Below are 14,858 nucleotides of genomic sequence, written 5' to 3'. Positions count from 1 at the left end.
GAACGTAACTGAACATATAGGAACTTAACCAACTAAACTGGATAAAATGTTAATGTTATTTTAATGTTTTATCATTCATGGAATTTATATTCTTCGCAATCTTATTCATTTATCAACTAAGAAAATAAATATTTTTTTATTCATCTGCTCAGCCTAGCAATCCTAGTCGACTGCCTAAATCCATCATTGAATCAATCACGTTCATTTGGGGATTCCTAACAGGATAAAAAATTTTGTTTAACAGTATTTATGTAATGAATTTTTTTAAATGCGATGCAATCCGCATTCTTATAACTAAGCTCAAAATGTTTGATAACCTTCTTTCACGCTCAAAGTAAAACCAATGACTGAGGGAAAACGAAACGTGACTTAATAATACTTTTCCTTAAACTCATGGTACTAATATTTGTACGATGTATTTTATTCTTAAAATCAAATATTGCTTCATTTTCCCGAAAATTCTTCCGCGAATAAGGGTGTGTCTGCATTTTGTTTCGAATGTGTTCCTAAAAGCATTCACATGTTGAACATACCAGAATCAGTTGCAAAAGGCAATCAGCACACCAATGTACTTTTCCCGGAGTCGCCTTTTCTCCGTATCAGTTCTCTTAAATCGCGTTGAACAAATAGGCGAACACAATGCGGTATTATTATTATGTGGAAAATGCGAAGTGATAGCATTATCTTCCCAAGAGGAGTATTGGAAACGGTATCGTTATTTTCGGAATCGTGCAGATAAAGCGAGACTTTTTTGAAACCATCTCGCATCTCTTTCCCGAAACTGGATTCGAAACCGCCAATCCGATAACGGAAAAGACAGATAATGCGCATAAATCGGTTTTTGTGGGCGATTACGTCTCATTTGCTGTCTGAATGTCGTCGCGATCGTTCCTGTCATGCCAGTGATATATGGACGCGGTAAGCCGAGTGTTTGTTTTCCCTCGTAGATGCTTTTTTTAATATTCATTTTTTTCAAATGTTCATGTGAAACTTCGCTCATTAAATAGTTTATGGCTAATAATAAGAATTACTGTTAATTATAGTAATATTAGTTGTTTATAGAAAAGTGTTCAGTAACTAATTTATATAATACCTGCCATGCCTATAGTAAGAATCAAAATGAAATACAGATGATGTATAATAACTGCCAAAGTAAATATTAACCCTTTACGCCCGGATAGTGTCTCTCATTCGCCATTTAAGACGGTGCGTCATTTTGATATTTTATTATTATTTTTTTTATTTTTATTGTTAAAAATACCTACAGAAGGGTGAAAAGATGCAGATTCATTTTTTTCGTGGAAATTCAACTTAAAACAATTGTATGTATTTATTTTTTGGTGTAATAAACTAGTCCATGTATTAAGTGAATAATCAAGCATTGAATTACTTTTTCGGGTGCAAAGGGCACATTAGAATAAAAAAAAAAATTTACAGATACTTAAGTTACATTAAACTCGAAGCTTTTTTAAATGTGCGACTTCTTTCTTTAAAATTGGAGTTGATAGTAAAGAATGCATGGTTTAAAAAAAAATTAGTTAAGACTCCAAGACATTTAAATGTATGTTTTGCTTTTATTTAATTTCATATATATAATATGAAGTCTATTTCTTATATATAAAAGCTTCTATATATAATTTCTATCCTGTAAGGCATAATATTATCTTTTTCATTGTTTCATCTGGAACATTTGTATTTTATAATCAGCTTTCAATTCGTTGAAATGTTGTTTTCAGTACAGTAAAGATTACATGCCAAAATAAAATAAAAAATAAACAAGCAATTTTGAATTTTGTTTCAAATTTAAAAAATTTGTTAGCCTTTGAATATCGGATTTCCCCTTTTTAATACTAATCGAGACCATTTTGATGTTGTTTTTTTTTTAAATTTTGATTGTTATGAATACCTACCGAGTGGTAAGAAGCTGTAGATTAATTTTTCAAGGAATTTTAATTTAAAACAAAAATATATATTTATGTTTCGGAGCAATAAAGAAGAATGTATCGAATTACTTTTCCGAGTCTAAATGTTTAATAGAAATGACACAAAGAGCTGCCATTGAAACATTTTAAACTTATTTGTACTGTTTTTTCCTCTTCTAATTCTAGTCTTAATAATATTGCCGTCAGTTTTCCTTTAATTAGGTTTTAACCATTCATACATACAGGCATTTTCAGCTCATCCCATCCAAGGATTTTTCGCCAAAAAAAATCAAATCCAACGTTTTCCTCGAAGTTGAAATGATCGTTTCCAAATCAGGAAATATGTTGTTCATTTCAAGAATTCTGGGAAATGAAACGAATTTTTAAGGTTTAAGTGTTGTTTAGTTAATTCATAATAATTTTTTTTTTCATTTAACGAAAATGTACAAAATATTCGATTGCGCTCGGAAAGCCAAACGATTTCTCAGGTACTCGTGCTCGTTCGGGTAACTGTTTTCGGAATCTTTCACCGACTCCCGCGAAAACGACGGTCGGTATCCTGCTTTCGCTGCCGTCTTCTCCCGGAACCGTTTGTAGTTGAATAAACGGTCAAATCCGCTTCCTCTTCGGCTTTTTGATGAGCCCCCCCCCCCCTCCCACTTCTCTCTCCATGTTAAAATGAGTAGCGGCATTTAAAATAAGTGGGATGAAAAGGGAAATTTGTGTACTTCCTACTACGTCTGTGCCGTGCGTAGAGCGCTTTTTTTTTTTTCTTTCAATGTTTACTATTCCTATTCTCATTCAACAAAGAGAAAGAAACTTGTGTTGATTTCTGGATTTTGATCGTCGTCTAACCATGTCTTTCACTTCATAGTATTATTATACGACAATGCAAGCCATTGTTTATTGTTTCATATTTTTTTTTATTTATTTAAAGTGTATTAAATTGAAATTCTTTTTCTTATGATTGATGAGTGTAGTACAACCCTCCCTATTTTGAAAGATAATTAATGTGATTATTCGAAAATGAGACATTTTTTTTTAATTTATGGAACTTGCTAGTAAATATTTGAATAATATATCAATGGATTACTTTGGATGGATTCAAGCTAAATTCTGGAATTCCCAAACGTCTGAGTAGAACTAAATCTTTGTACACAATTCATTTCTTTTTAATATCAGTAATTTATGCATCATTTTCTTAGATCTGTTCAAATATCTATTTTCTTAATCAAATGCTAACGGATCAGATATCGATTATTGACCAAAAGTTTGACGTGTTTTCTTTTTCTCTTGCAGACTATTATCTGAGTAATTTTCATCCGGGAGTACCCTCCGTTGACTCCTACAGCTAACCCCTTGCATCCCCGCCGCCATGTTGACCAGCCGCTTACCCCTGGATTCCACCTTCAGCAATCCGTGTCCGTCTCTGTCCGACTCTTCATCAGCAGACCTCTGCTTCAGCCACAAGACATCTGATCCGAAGTGGCACTATCCTCCTGGCGACATCCCCAGGACATCCCCCATCCCTGCCCAGCAGAAAGACTGCCCCACCAGCAAGAAGGTCGAAGAGATCAAACCGCCGAAAGCGGCCATGAACTGCATCGAACCCGAAGATGATCTCAATATTCTCATCAGCAACGCCCGCAAACTTCAACTCTGTGGATACTACTACGGAAACCTGAGCTGGGTGGACGCTTCCGCCATTCTCAGACACTGCAAAGTGGGCACCTTCCTTGTCAGGGACTCCGAACACGGGAGCTACCTGTACACCCTCTCCGTACAAACGCGGAAAGGGCCCACCAGCTGTCGCATCGACTACACGGACGGACTTTTCCGTTTAGACTCTGCGAAAGGCCTGTCGCACAAAATGCCTCTCTTTGACTGTGTGCTGTCTCTTATCGATTACTATGTCCACCTATCGCGGCACTGGCCCCTCAAGAACTCCAAGACACTGTCCCCGGTCTGGCTGGACATGGACGAGTCCAACTCGACTGACGTCCCAGTCCAGATCTACAAACCTTTGTACAGACAGATGCGCAGCCTTCAGCACTTGTGTCGAGTGACGATTGTTAAAAGTATAAAAGAAAGCGAGTCTTGTTGCAAGACCGCCTACAGGACTACACAAGATCCGTCAGTGCTAGTTTCTAGAACTTTGGACGAAGACCCTCAGTACAAAAATTTACCCAATATGATTAAAAACTATTTAGTCCAATATCCCTACACTCAATGACACCGTCAATGTCTTAGGTTTTTTTTATAGCAATGTTGTGCCTGGCCACATTTATTTTTATATGTGATTTGATTCATAACAAGGGTGGAAATTTTTAGGAATATTCATTGGATCGGTATGTGTGAAATTTTTGACTAACACACTGAAAAAGATTGGACTTTTAAAAAAAATAATAACAGTTCATCTTATTAAGATCAACCTGAAAAATACTGAAGCAGGATTTATCTATCCTAATGTCTAAAGTTTTTCTCTTTTTAAAATAATTAGAGAAATTCTCTTAATTTATAAAATAAATGTCAATGTAGCGTTTATTTTATAAAACCCATTCGACAGATGCAGTTTCGTTTTTAACACGTCATCATTGGGACCAAACAAAAATATAAATAATGTGTTAAGATCCATTTAATATTAAGAACAAACTATGCATTTTTCGCTCGCCTCATATTTTTTTAAATCCAATTCCGATGCAGTTTTATCGTGAAGATGTACGGACATTTGTGTATGCTATTTATTTTTTTTTTTTCTTTTTTTGTACATTCTGTTCTGTTCCATACATTCTTCCAAACAGTATTATTCTGGAGTAAAATTGAGTCTTATGTTCCCGATTCTTATTCTGAGACCCTGATGCAGATTTTCTGCTTCATTGTTTCTTGTGTCTGTATGTGAGTGAACATCAGCTGGTTATGAGAATATTTATTTTGTGTGTGCGTGTGGATATAGTTTTAAACGTCAGACATGTGCTACCGGTACAGATTTATTTAAACCAGGGCTTCTTAAAAGCATCCTAACTTCACCCCCTGCCCCTTTCTCTGGAGAAGGGGGTGGGGAGGGAAAAACGGCATCACATCTCCAATGCATAGGAAAATGGAATAAACCAAAGTGGTACTAATTGATGGTAGTAATAAAAAAAAATCATAAAAATATTTTATTTAAAATTAGGTTGTTAAAATACTTCAGACTTATTTCTGAAAACAAATTTTTATTATTTAATATAAATCTTAATCTTTTGCACTCTGAAAAATAATTCGATGCGTTATTATTGATTTAATACATAGACCTGTTTATTGCACCAGAGGGGGGGGGTGCCAGCTCAGGTGTTGTCCTCGTCATCTGACCCCGGTTCAAAATTATGAAGTCCGTCCCAAAATAGCCCTAGTGTTGCTTTACAACGGGACGTTAATATAACTAAACTAAACTGTTTATTGCACCGAAAAATAAATATACGCAACTATTTTAAGTTGAACTTTACTGAAAATTTTTTAACATTTTGTAGGTATTCTTAACAATTAAAATTTTAAAAAATAAATAAAAATGTCAAAGTGATTCACTATCTTGAATGGTGACTGAGAGAAGACAGTCGAGTGCAAAAGGTTTAATATTCACTTACTTATTTATGTTATTTATGATTTAATAAGCCCTGGGTTTAAAAAATCTGTTTCATTATTTGCAAATGGGTGTATTTTGATGTTATAGAATGTGTCTAAGTAATAACTGCAAATAACATTTGCAATACCTTAACATGGCAAGGCAAAAAAAAAGAAAAAAAGCTTCGAGCTTTTTTTATGCAAGTTATATCATCTATGCAATTTCCTCCGCTGTTTGATCAATGCAGATGTAAATATGTACATAAGTATTTTAGTGTCATTTTTTTAATGAAAATCAGAAGAACTAGATGATCTAATATATATATATATATATTTGTATTTATTTTTTCGTCCATTGTATAAAGTTTTGAAACTGACTTGAATTTTCTGGAAATTTTGACCAAATGTTCTAGAATTTGCAAAAGCAGAGAAATTTTTTTTATATATAATATCATCCATAAGCATCCGGTGCTTGTAGCATTGTGTTTATAATGATTAAGCCTACTCTAACATGATAATGTGAATAGGCTGGCATCCTATCTATAAATTTTAAGAATAAATGCAAAGAGAAAACATTCAAGACATTTGAACCTAATTGCTTAGCCAATCTTTGTGCTTTTATGTAAAGTATGTTTGTAAGAGCTTATATATAATTTGGTCTCAAAATTCGTATAAATTTGAATGCCATATAAATTTGTATATAATTATTTTGTTGTTTTTAAAATTATTTTAAGCTGAGTGTTTATATAAAAAAAAACTTACCCGGTGAATTAGCACATTTTTTTCCCCCAAAACTTTAAAGAAATGTGTTTTTAGTCAAAAAAAAATCATTCGCAGTTAGATATTTTAGAAAGTCACTTTTTTCTTTCTATTTGTTATAGTGAAATTTTAGTTATATTCTCGAAAGAGGGTAAAACTATGCAATATGTATGTATTAGAACGCAGCAGTGTGTTTATAGAATATTTTTATTATTATGTCATAAAATTTATAGTAAAACTAAATTATAGTAAAAAAAATATTGTTTACGATTAGTAATTTTTTACTTGAAATGTTTGTAAATTAAATTTTTATTGTGAGTATAAAAACTGACGGAAAATTACTAAAAAAGAATTGTAAAAAAAAAAAAATTACAAAAATCTTTTTGTGAGATAATGATGCTTTGTTATCACTTAACGAGATTTTTTTGTAAACCATGTAAAAAAATTGAAAATTTATGTAAAAAAAAAAAGGGAATTTATATAAAAAAAAATTACATTTTTTTTTCTTTTTTGTGAGAAAATTATATGTAGAATACTGTCTTCGTCGTAATTTAACGAGACATTTTATTCATTCTAAAAAAATTATTGGAAACTAATGTATATAGAATTTATGTAGAAAAAATAATAAATTATTATAATTATTTTGAGAAAAGCTTGCATAATGGACAATCTGTATTTCAACAAAATAAAAGTATCGAAAGATTCTATATAAAAATGTCTGAAACACTGATCCAAATGAAATTTGTTCATGCATTATTGTATTAAATTATAACTAGACTTTCTTATGCAATATTCTGTATAAGCAAGACAATATTATTTTAACATAGAGCATTTAACGTAACCCTTAAGCAAACCCGTGCCGTAAAGGGAAACGTAAACATTCTTTATAGAACGGTCCACTGGAATCTTCAGGTTTCCTGGAAGTATTCCTTTTTGTTTCAGACAATGGGAGCGAGTAGGTCAACAATGGAAACAAGAAAGAAGGCCAGCATATGTTGATGCGATTTCCAGGAAACTCGATTCGCCCTCTTATAATTTTTTTTCTTCTCTCTCTCTCTCTCCTTTTCTTAAATCTTGACTGAAATGTCACTCACTCATAAATGCTTTTTCAGTGAAGCAAAAAAAAAGGTTTGTTTCCGATTTTTGGAAAGCTCTCTCTCGTATCTCTTCTACGAAAACTCAAAAATAGTTTATTGATTTCTTCTAGTCCATGCCTCTCGTTAGCTTGTTTGGAGTTACCTCGTTTAAAAGGGACCTCAGAGAAGTTCTGGAAATCGTTCTTGTTAAGATAAACTAACGTGTTCTTGTTCGAGTAAATTGCTGCAGGAGTCAAAAGATCTTTTGTATCTAAATTTTTAAGCACGAGTATGTTATTTTGATAATTAGCTTTGCAATCCTTGGAGCCCAGGTCAAAAAGTATACATTTGATTAGCTAATGTTTATTCGTTTTTTATTAATGGTAATTCAGTTTTTATTTATACATAGTTTTTTTTTAATTAAAATTATCCTTATCCGTATGTTTGAATATCCTTGTTTATATCCCATGTTCAACTATTAGGTACTTGTAGGACTTGAGGGAGCTTTCTATAAAGGTCCATCAAGAAATGTTCGCTTCTCGAAATCAGAATGAAAATTTAATTATAAATAATAAAACCAGGTTTTTTTTTGGCATAATTTTTTAATTATTAAACAAAACAGTTTAAACATATCTAATGGGCTTTAGTCGTTGGTTACAGTCTGTGACTGAATCCGATTAAGTTGATGGTTTTAAGTTTCCCAGTTAGTTTAAAATGAGGTACAGTATTTTAGAATGATATCATACCAAAATTGTAATGTTGCTTTCGCTAATGCTACTGTTTAATTTCGTACTTTCAAATAACTGCTCCTAATCTTATTTACGAATGCAATCAATATTTTTAATACATTGTATTAATTGTCTTAAATTAATTTGATTGTGTACTATGTCTGATATATTGAGTTACATCGATGTTGAAAATGAGAAGCTTGTTAAAAAAAATGATTCATGTGAGTCATCTTCATGATTCTGATTCAGCAATCATCTGATGTTCACTCCCTTTCCGTGTGTGTCTGTTGTGTATTAAACGATACCGTGTGCTACAACGGTGTTGTTGTACTTGCTTGTGTTGTATGCCATAGCTTAGAAAAAGTGATTACTGTCTAATAATTTACTAAGCCTAGAATACAAACTTCTGAATTCTTGAGAAATGTTTTTTTTAAATAATAGCACATGTTTTGTTATTGTTTTCATTGTTATCATTAAATTTTGCATTGCAACTCAAAATGAATCATTGCATAAACACTCGTGACATCAGTTAACCTATTTCACATAAAAAAAAAGTTCATAGATGTCTTGTCATATTTCTTTCAGTGTGATGATTGTGTTATTATTAAGTGGCGTGGATGAGAGGTCGCCGACCCCTATCTGCGCCACTTTTTGTTTTATCGGTGTAAATTAACGAGAAGAAAATGTTACACACAATTATATTTTATTTTGCATCCAGCGGACATTTAATTTATACGATATGTTGCTACCTCGAATATTTATGACTATAAAAAGAACTTAAAACTGTGTCCATGTAATATTCGCACCGCAAAAATCGCGGTGAAATTGTACAGAAAAAAAAAACTTTTTGTATTATGATGTGCTTTCTAAGTGTTTAATGACCAATGCGTGGTGTATGTTCCATAGCTGTATTATGACTTCTATAATGTTGCGCAGCCGTGTATGTGCTGCGAGCTGCTGTACAGTTCTGTGTGTTGCGGCGCAAGGTATGCGCATGACTTGAAAGGGATATTTGCTATTTATTGTCAAATTTGACCAATGTAACCTCATGGGTACGTGCATGTGTAATGATGTTGCGTTTTTCTTTTTGTGTGTGTGTTTTCGTGAATCATGAAATTGGCCAAAATAAAAATCTATTTATATTTAAATCAAAATTGTCTCCGTTTTGTTCTTGTGTTCATTGCTCCAATTGTCATCAATAAGGTTTATATTTAACTATATTATCAGTCTAGTGAAATCATTCATGTGCAGAAACTGCAAGTGCTTGTCCCGCCGGAATAAGCGCTGGTGTGGTGTGGAGAGGGGGGTGCCAGCTCAGATGTCGTCCTCGTCATCTGACCGCGGTTCAAAATTACGAGGTCCGTCCCAAAATAGCCTTGGTGTTGCTTCAAACGGGACGTTAATATAAGCAAACCCGCCGGAATAAGCACCTACCGTTGTCCACTCATTTTGCGCATACTTAATATGTAATTTTACTAGATAGACAATATTAGTTAAATGTAAATCCACCTTTATAACCAAACTTATTTCTTTCAGTCTGGTATAAATATTGTATCACTAGACATTAATTTACTTCTCATTTCTGAACTAGTCTTTCGATCCTCTAATCATCTTGTAGACAAACTTACTATCATTTAATCATTGTATCATTATATAGTACTATCATTATGTTGATTTATTTTGTTGGAAAGACTAGAATAAGTGGACGTTACGAACCTAAAACATTGTAAAAGATTAAAGCACTTACTTAATCAGTGCACTGCAAAGTACTCATTTTAAAATTGTTTTCATATATTTATTTCATCCATATAAAATCGAAAGTTTAAGTTTGGGTTTATGTCTAGGTAAAGTGAGAGACACAATCTTACTGAGAGGATTTTATTGAAGACGCAAAGTGTCCCGCCCTTTCCCAAAACCCTTTTTGTCCATTTAAAGATCTGTAGCAACGTTCGGCCGCTGGTCGAGTTACTTTATAACAACTCTCATCAAGTCTAACTGTTATAACGTGAAGTAATATAACGGGATGTCAAAAACGAAACTATCCACACAGTTATTTGATAATCTCACTGATTGATTTTGCCGTGAGATTGAAATTAATTATTTTAGTGGTTCGATGTTTGTATCAGCCCGTACGAAAAGTATAGGAAAAATTCTGACGGCAAAACATCTGCACAGGAAAGCTTAGCAATTAGTAACATCCTCAGGTGGGGTCATTTGGAAATCTATTGGTTTAGGCTTCATTTTTCAAGAGTATTTTCATTTTTCATGGAAAGCTTTTGATGATGGCTTTTTTTTTTTCACGGTCTTTCCACAAGTTGTTAAAATTGAAGGTTGTTTTTTTTTTTTCCCAAGAAGTACCCTCAGCCTCTTTTACTCTCAATTCATATAGAGGTAAATATCTTCCATTTATATAATGAAAAAAATTCAATGAAAATATTGTATTTATTAAAAATTAATATTTAATCTCAACTAATAGAATAAATATTATTAACATAGTTGTACATGGTTTTTATTAGGTCATACGAGTTCAATTTCAGCATTTTTATTTGAACAATAAATTGCAATTTTCTGAATATAAAACAAAATTCTTTTTTTTTTCTTGCAAAATTCATGCATCCATAATTATAAATATATAAAAACTTATTCTCATTTTTTGATCTGATTATAAATACTAGTGCTGCCATCTGCTGGAGATCTAAGAGATTAATTTAGATAATGATCGTCATCATTCGCATTATGCCTTTTTCTGAATTTTGCAATCTAATAAGCGAATAATTGGTTTTAAGTATTTATTCTGATGATATTTTAAATATTTATATTAGACTTTTCTAGCGGTGAATAATAATTTGAATGCATTTGAAAGACCTTTAATAACAGACAATTATGCAGAATCGTATATATTACATAATCGTAATTATGCATAACATGTATGTTATAAATTACAACAAAAAAACTAGAAAGTAAACAATGGATTTTTGTAACAATTAATCTGCAACGTCACAAAGTTTTTATTTTATTTTAGTTTTTTCACAGAAAACCTAGGAACTAGCTATATAGGAAAAATATTTCTATGTGATTTTATGAAATTTAATTTGAATTACTCCCCGTTTTGCAATAATACGAGGGCTACTTTAAGACGAACTTTGTAACGCCATGAACAGATCATGAAGTCGACGGCTGAGTTAGGCTCCCCATTTCTAAAACTTAAAAACCACATCAGCGGGAAGATATGCAGCGTGTTCATTCAGTGGACTACCGAAAGTAGAACAATTATGCTGATCTCTATTTCATGTATTTTAGGTTCAGATTTGCTTGTACACAGTGGCGGTCAAATGATCTGACAAGTTTGGTGACGGACTGAAAAATGTGCGAGAGAGTTCTGAGATTTCTCCAATCCATAAGTCTGACTGGACATCGGGATTTGACATTGACTTTGGAACAAATAAATACGTCTTGAGGGGATTCTAATTACACAGATGTACAGCCGCGAGATCTTTTATCTATTGAAGTCCATGAATATGACAAACCTATATCTCTGAACTGTAAATAATATCTCTATATTTTACATAAATAAATAAATTTTTTTAGATTGTTTAACTGCATGTGCCTATCAATGTTACCTGAGTATGGTATAGTTGTTTGACTTTTGAATCTTTAGGGCCTGTCATGACCCTACCCTCCACGTTGCTGTCCCAATCACATTGCTGAAAGTGAAGTGAAGTGAGAGGAAGAGTGGGTAAGAGCTCAGGTGGGAAATCCAAGAAATGAGTTTAGATTTAAATAGGAATTTAATTGTATATATTGTTACGAACCTATAATATTGCTACCCGGCACGAATAGAGTCATCGTGAGAAAGACCGTTGTACGATCGGTCCTGTACGTGCTGAGATCAATGAACTTAGAGCTTGGCGACAGACTTGGCGAGCATTTGGCGGCTTGGCGATAAATTTGGCGAGTTTGGCGACTAAATGGATAGTACCGGAAAGTTCGAGAACTTTCAAGATCCATCCACTAACAACCGAGATGCAGCCAGGTACGCCCTGATTGGTCAGAAGATTCTAGCCCCGCCTCCCGGAACTATAAAAGACGGGCACTCAGAAGCTACGAAGTTGTTGTTGTTGTGTGGATCGTCCGAGTCGTCGTGTGTATCGTCACAAGTGGTGTGAGAGGAGTCGGAGTCGCCGACACGTAGAGAAACTGGAGGATTAGACAGCAAGAAAGCTGCTGAACTAATGAACTATTAGAGATTAAATGCGCTGCGTCATTACGATTGACCGACGGTATTTTGCTGTATAGAAAAATTTTTGTAACAATATGCATATAGTTATCGATAATAAATAATGTATAATTTAATCCTTATAAAATAATAAATTTAAGTATCCAAGAAAAGTGTCATCTCTTGAGTCAAGGCACACGACATTGCTCATACACAACTGCGAGTAGGAGCTGAATGGTTCTCGAAACATTCCCAAGCAGCAATTCATAAATATAGTCCTGGTTAGCCACGTATCAAAACCTTTCGACTTTTACAAACCACTTTATATCCAACTCATACGCCAAAAATTACTTATTATATTTGCTTATTTGCTTTCATTTGAATCTTTTATGCATAACTTGATGTTCACAATCCCATTGTCAAATTTTTCTTCAAAATCAATACCTCTTCTTTTATCGTACACATGAGCTTTCATTGTATTATAGAATCCCATGACACTATACCACATTCCACCGAAGAACCGCCGTGTAAGGGGGTCTGTTGCACGATAAATCCGTCAGGGTCAAATGTCCTCCCTCTGGTGTGGTGTGGAGAGAGGGGTGTCAGCTCAGGTGTCGTCCTCGTCATCTGACCGCGGTTCAAAATGACGAGGTCCGTCCCAAAATAGCCCTAGTGTTGCTTTAAAACGGGACGTTAATATAACTAAACCCATGACATTATAATGCCATTAATCCTCTCATTCATAGTTAAGGTATCTCAGAATACTGGAACGCCCGAGTTTCTCTTTCAAAGACTACTCCCCCACCCACCTGTTCTTGAAAATCCCAATTTCAATTCCTATTCTTACTGGTTCCATTCACAAAAGAGAACTCCGGTTAGGTATTGGTTATTAAATAAATGTATGGTTGCACATGTTTGAAAATTCTGAGAAAACTTCCCTGTTTCCCTTGCTGACCAAGTGTATCGAACAAGGCACGTTCTTAGGGTATTCGATCTCACTTAATGGAAAGGGGAGGAATTTCGCAGTGATATATCGGGCAATCGCCGTCGTTTCATGGAAATGAAGTATGGGGTCTTTGAGTAAAGAAAGAGAGTTTGGGGGCTTTCAGTAGAGTTAAAAATGTGAACAATCCAAGTCATCTATCTTCGAACTGTGCATCTTCTGTGGTATAACATATAAATTACGCAGATAATAAACAAAACATTCTCCCCAGGATTTAAACAATTGAAGTAAATCAAGCGATTAAATAATTGATGAAACACTAAAAGTGGTTTGAATTTCATAGCAAGTTTAATTAGTTATTTCATTGCTTCAAAAATGATGGCTACATATCAAACCATATTTTTCGAATCTATTGAGAATCTTGTCTGATATGTCGCTTTCACATTCTTGTTAGAAAAGGATTTTCATAAGTTTCTAATAGTACTAATAATAATAATACGAAAAACTCATCGATTAATTTAAAAGAATTTGAACAAATCGACTTCCTAAATCTTAAAATGAATTTTTACACTCACACATGTATAATTATGCATCATTTTATCTTTCTGAGTGTAAAACAATGCCAAGAAAAACCTGACCTTCAATCGAATATTTTCTTGTTACATTATCATTATGATCTGGCTCTGATGAGTTAAGAATCACGGGATAATCTAGAGGAATCAATCTGATGATGGCTGTGACGTCAGAATCACGTAACATCTGACGAGTCCATTATGAGAACTTAGGGGACGGATGTGAATGAAATTTTGTCATATCTGTGTGAGTTTCCCTCGTTCATAACAATGTCAGTAATACGAAATCAGAAAGATGCGTTGAATTTAATGCAACCGTGCTTATAATATCTATTCTATTTTTCTGCGAATCGCGTTCTGTATCTTACTATTCTCCCTCTCAGTAAATGCACTTGTCTGAAACGCAAGCTCAGCCAACAACTCATCAAAGCCACGCTGTATACTATAGAAATTAAAAGATAACATAGGTTTTCGATATGGATGTATTCCCCTATTGGGGGAGAGAGAAAATAGTTTGACCCTCCCACTGAATTAACTTAAACTTAATCAGTTGAGGTTTTAACTAGGATAAAAAAAATATTTGAGGAAGTTAAAAAAAATAATAATTCACTTAGAGGATGTAGAAAAATTGAGAAATTTGAACATAAAGGATGTAGAAAAATTGAGAAATTTGAACATATAGGATGTAGAAAAATTTAAACATAAAGGATGTAGAAAAATTGAGAAATTTGAACATATAGGATGTAGAAAAATTGAGAAATTTGAACATAAAGAATGTAGAAAAATTGAGAAATTTGAACATAAAGGATGTAGAAAAAATTGAGAAATTTGAACATAAAGGATGTAGAAAAATTGAGAAATTTCAATGTAGTAGTAACAAGATACGCACCTTATCGGCTTAAATCGCTGTTTTCGTATCAGCGGTCTTGTCCATGGCAAGTGCCATAAGAAACAATAACAACATATGTGTATTCAACTTCTGCTTCGAAGTGTGGGCATTAAAGTATAGTAGTCAGAACAACATGAATGACGTGTTGTTGAGGGT

At 33.4% G+C, this 14,858-nt stretch overlaps 1 protein-coding gene across 5 annotated transcripts in view; it reads left to right on the top strand.

Annotated features, from left to right (window-relative positions):
* Positions 1-9,230, top strand: part of LOC129968755 (suppressor of cytokine signaling 2-like) — a 71,594-nt gene extending 62,364 nt beyond the window's left edge. For 4 of the 5 annotated variants that reach the window (XM_056082978.1, XM_056082974.1, XM_056082975.1 and 1 more), the window contains exon 2: positions 3,222-9,230. In XM_056082978.1, coding sequence (XP_055938953.1) covers positions 3,298-4,155 — 858 coding nt within the window. In that variant the 5' untranslated portion in view covers positions 3,222-3,297 and the 3' untranslated portion in view covers positions 4,156-9,230. Of the gene's footprint in view, positions 1-823; positions 919-3,221 lie in introns of those variants that run through there. The other variant, XM_056082976.1, reaches the window with a different exon arrangement.
* The last annotated feature ends 5,628 nt before the right edge of the window (positions 9,231-14,858 follow it).

This window comes from Argiope bruennichi, chromosome 5, assembly GCF_947563725.1.
Source record: "Argiope bruennichi chromosome 5, qqArgBrue1.1, whole genome shotgun sequence".
Lineage (NCBI taxonomy): Eukaryota > Metazoa > Arthropoda > Arachnida > Araneae > Araneidae > Argiope > Argiope bruennichi.
The sequence above is the reverse complement of the archived record's forward strand: the minus strand, read 5'-3'. Positions and strand labels throughout refer to the sequence as shown.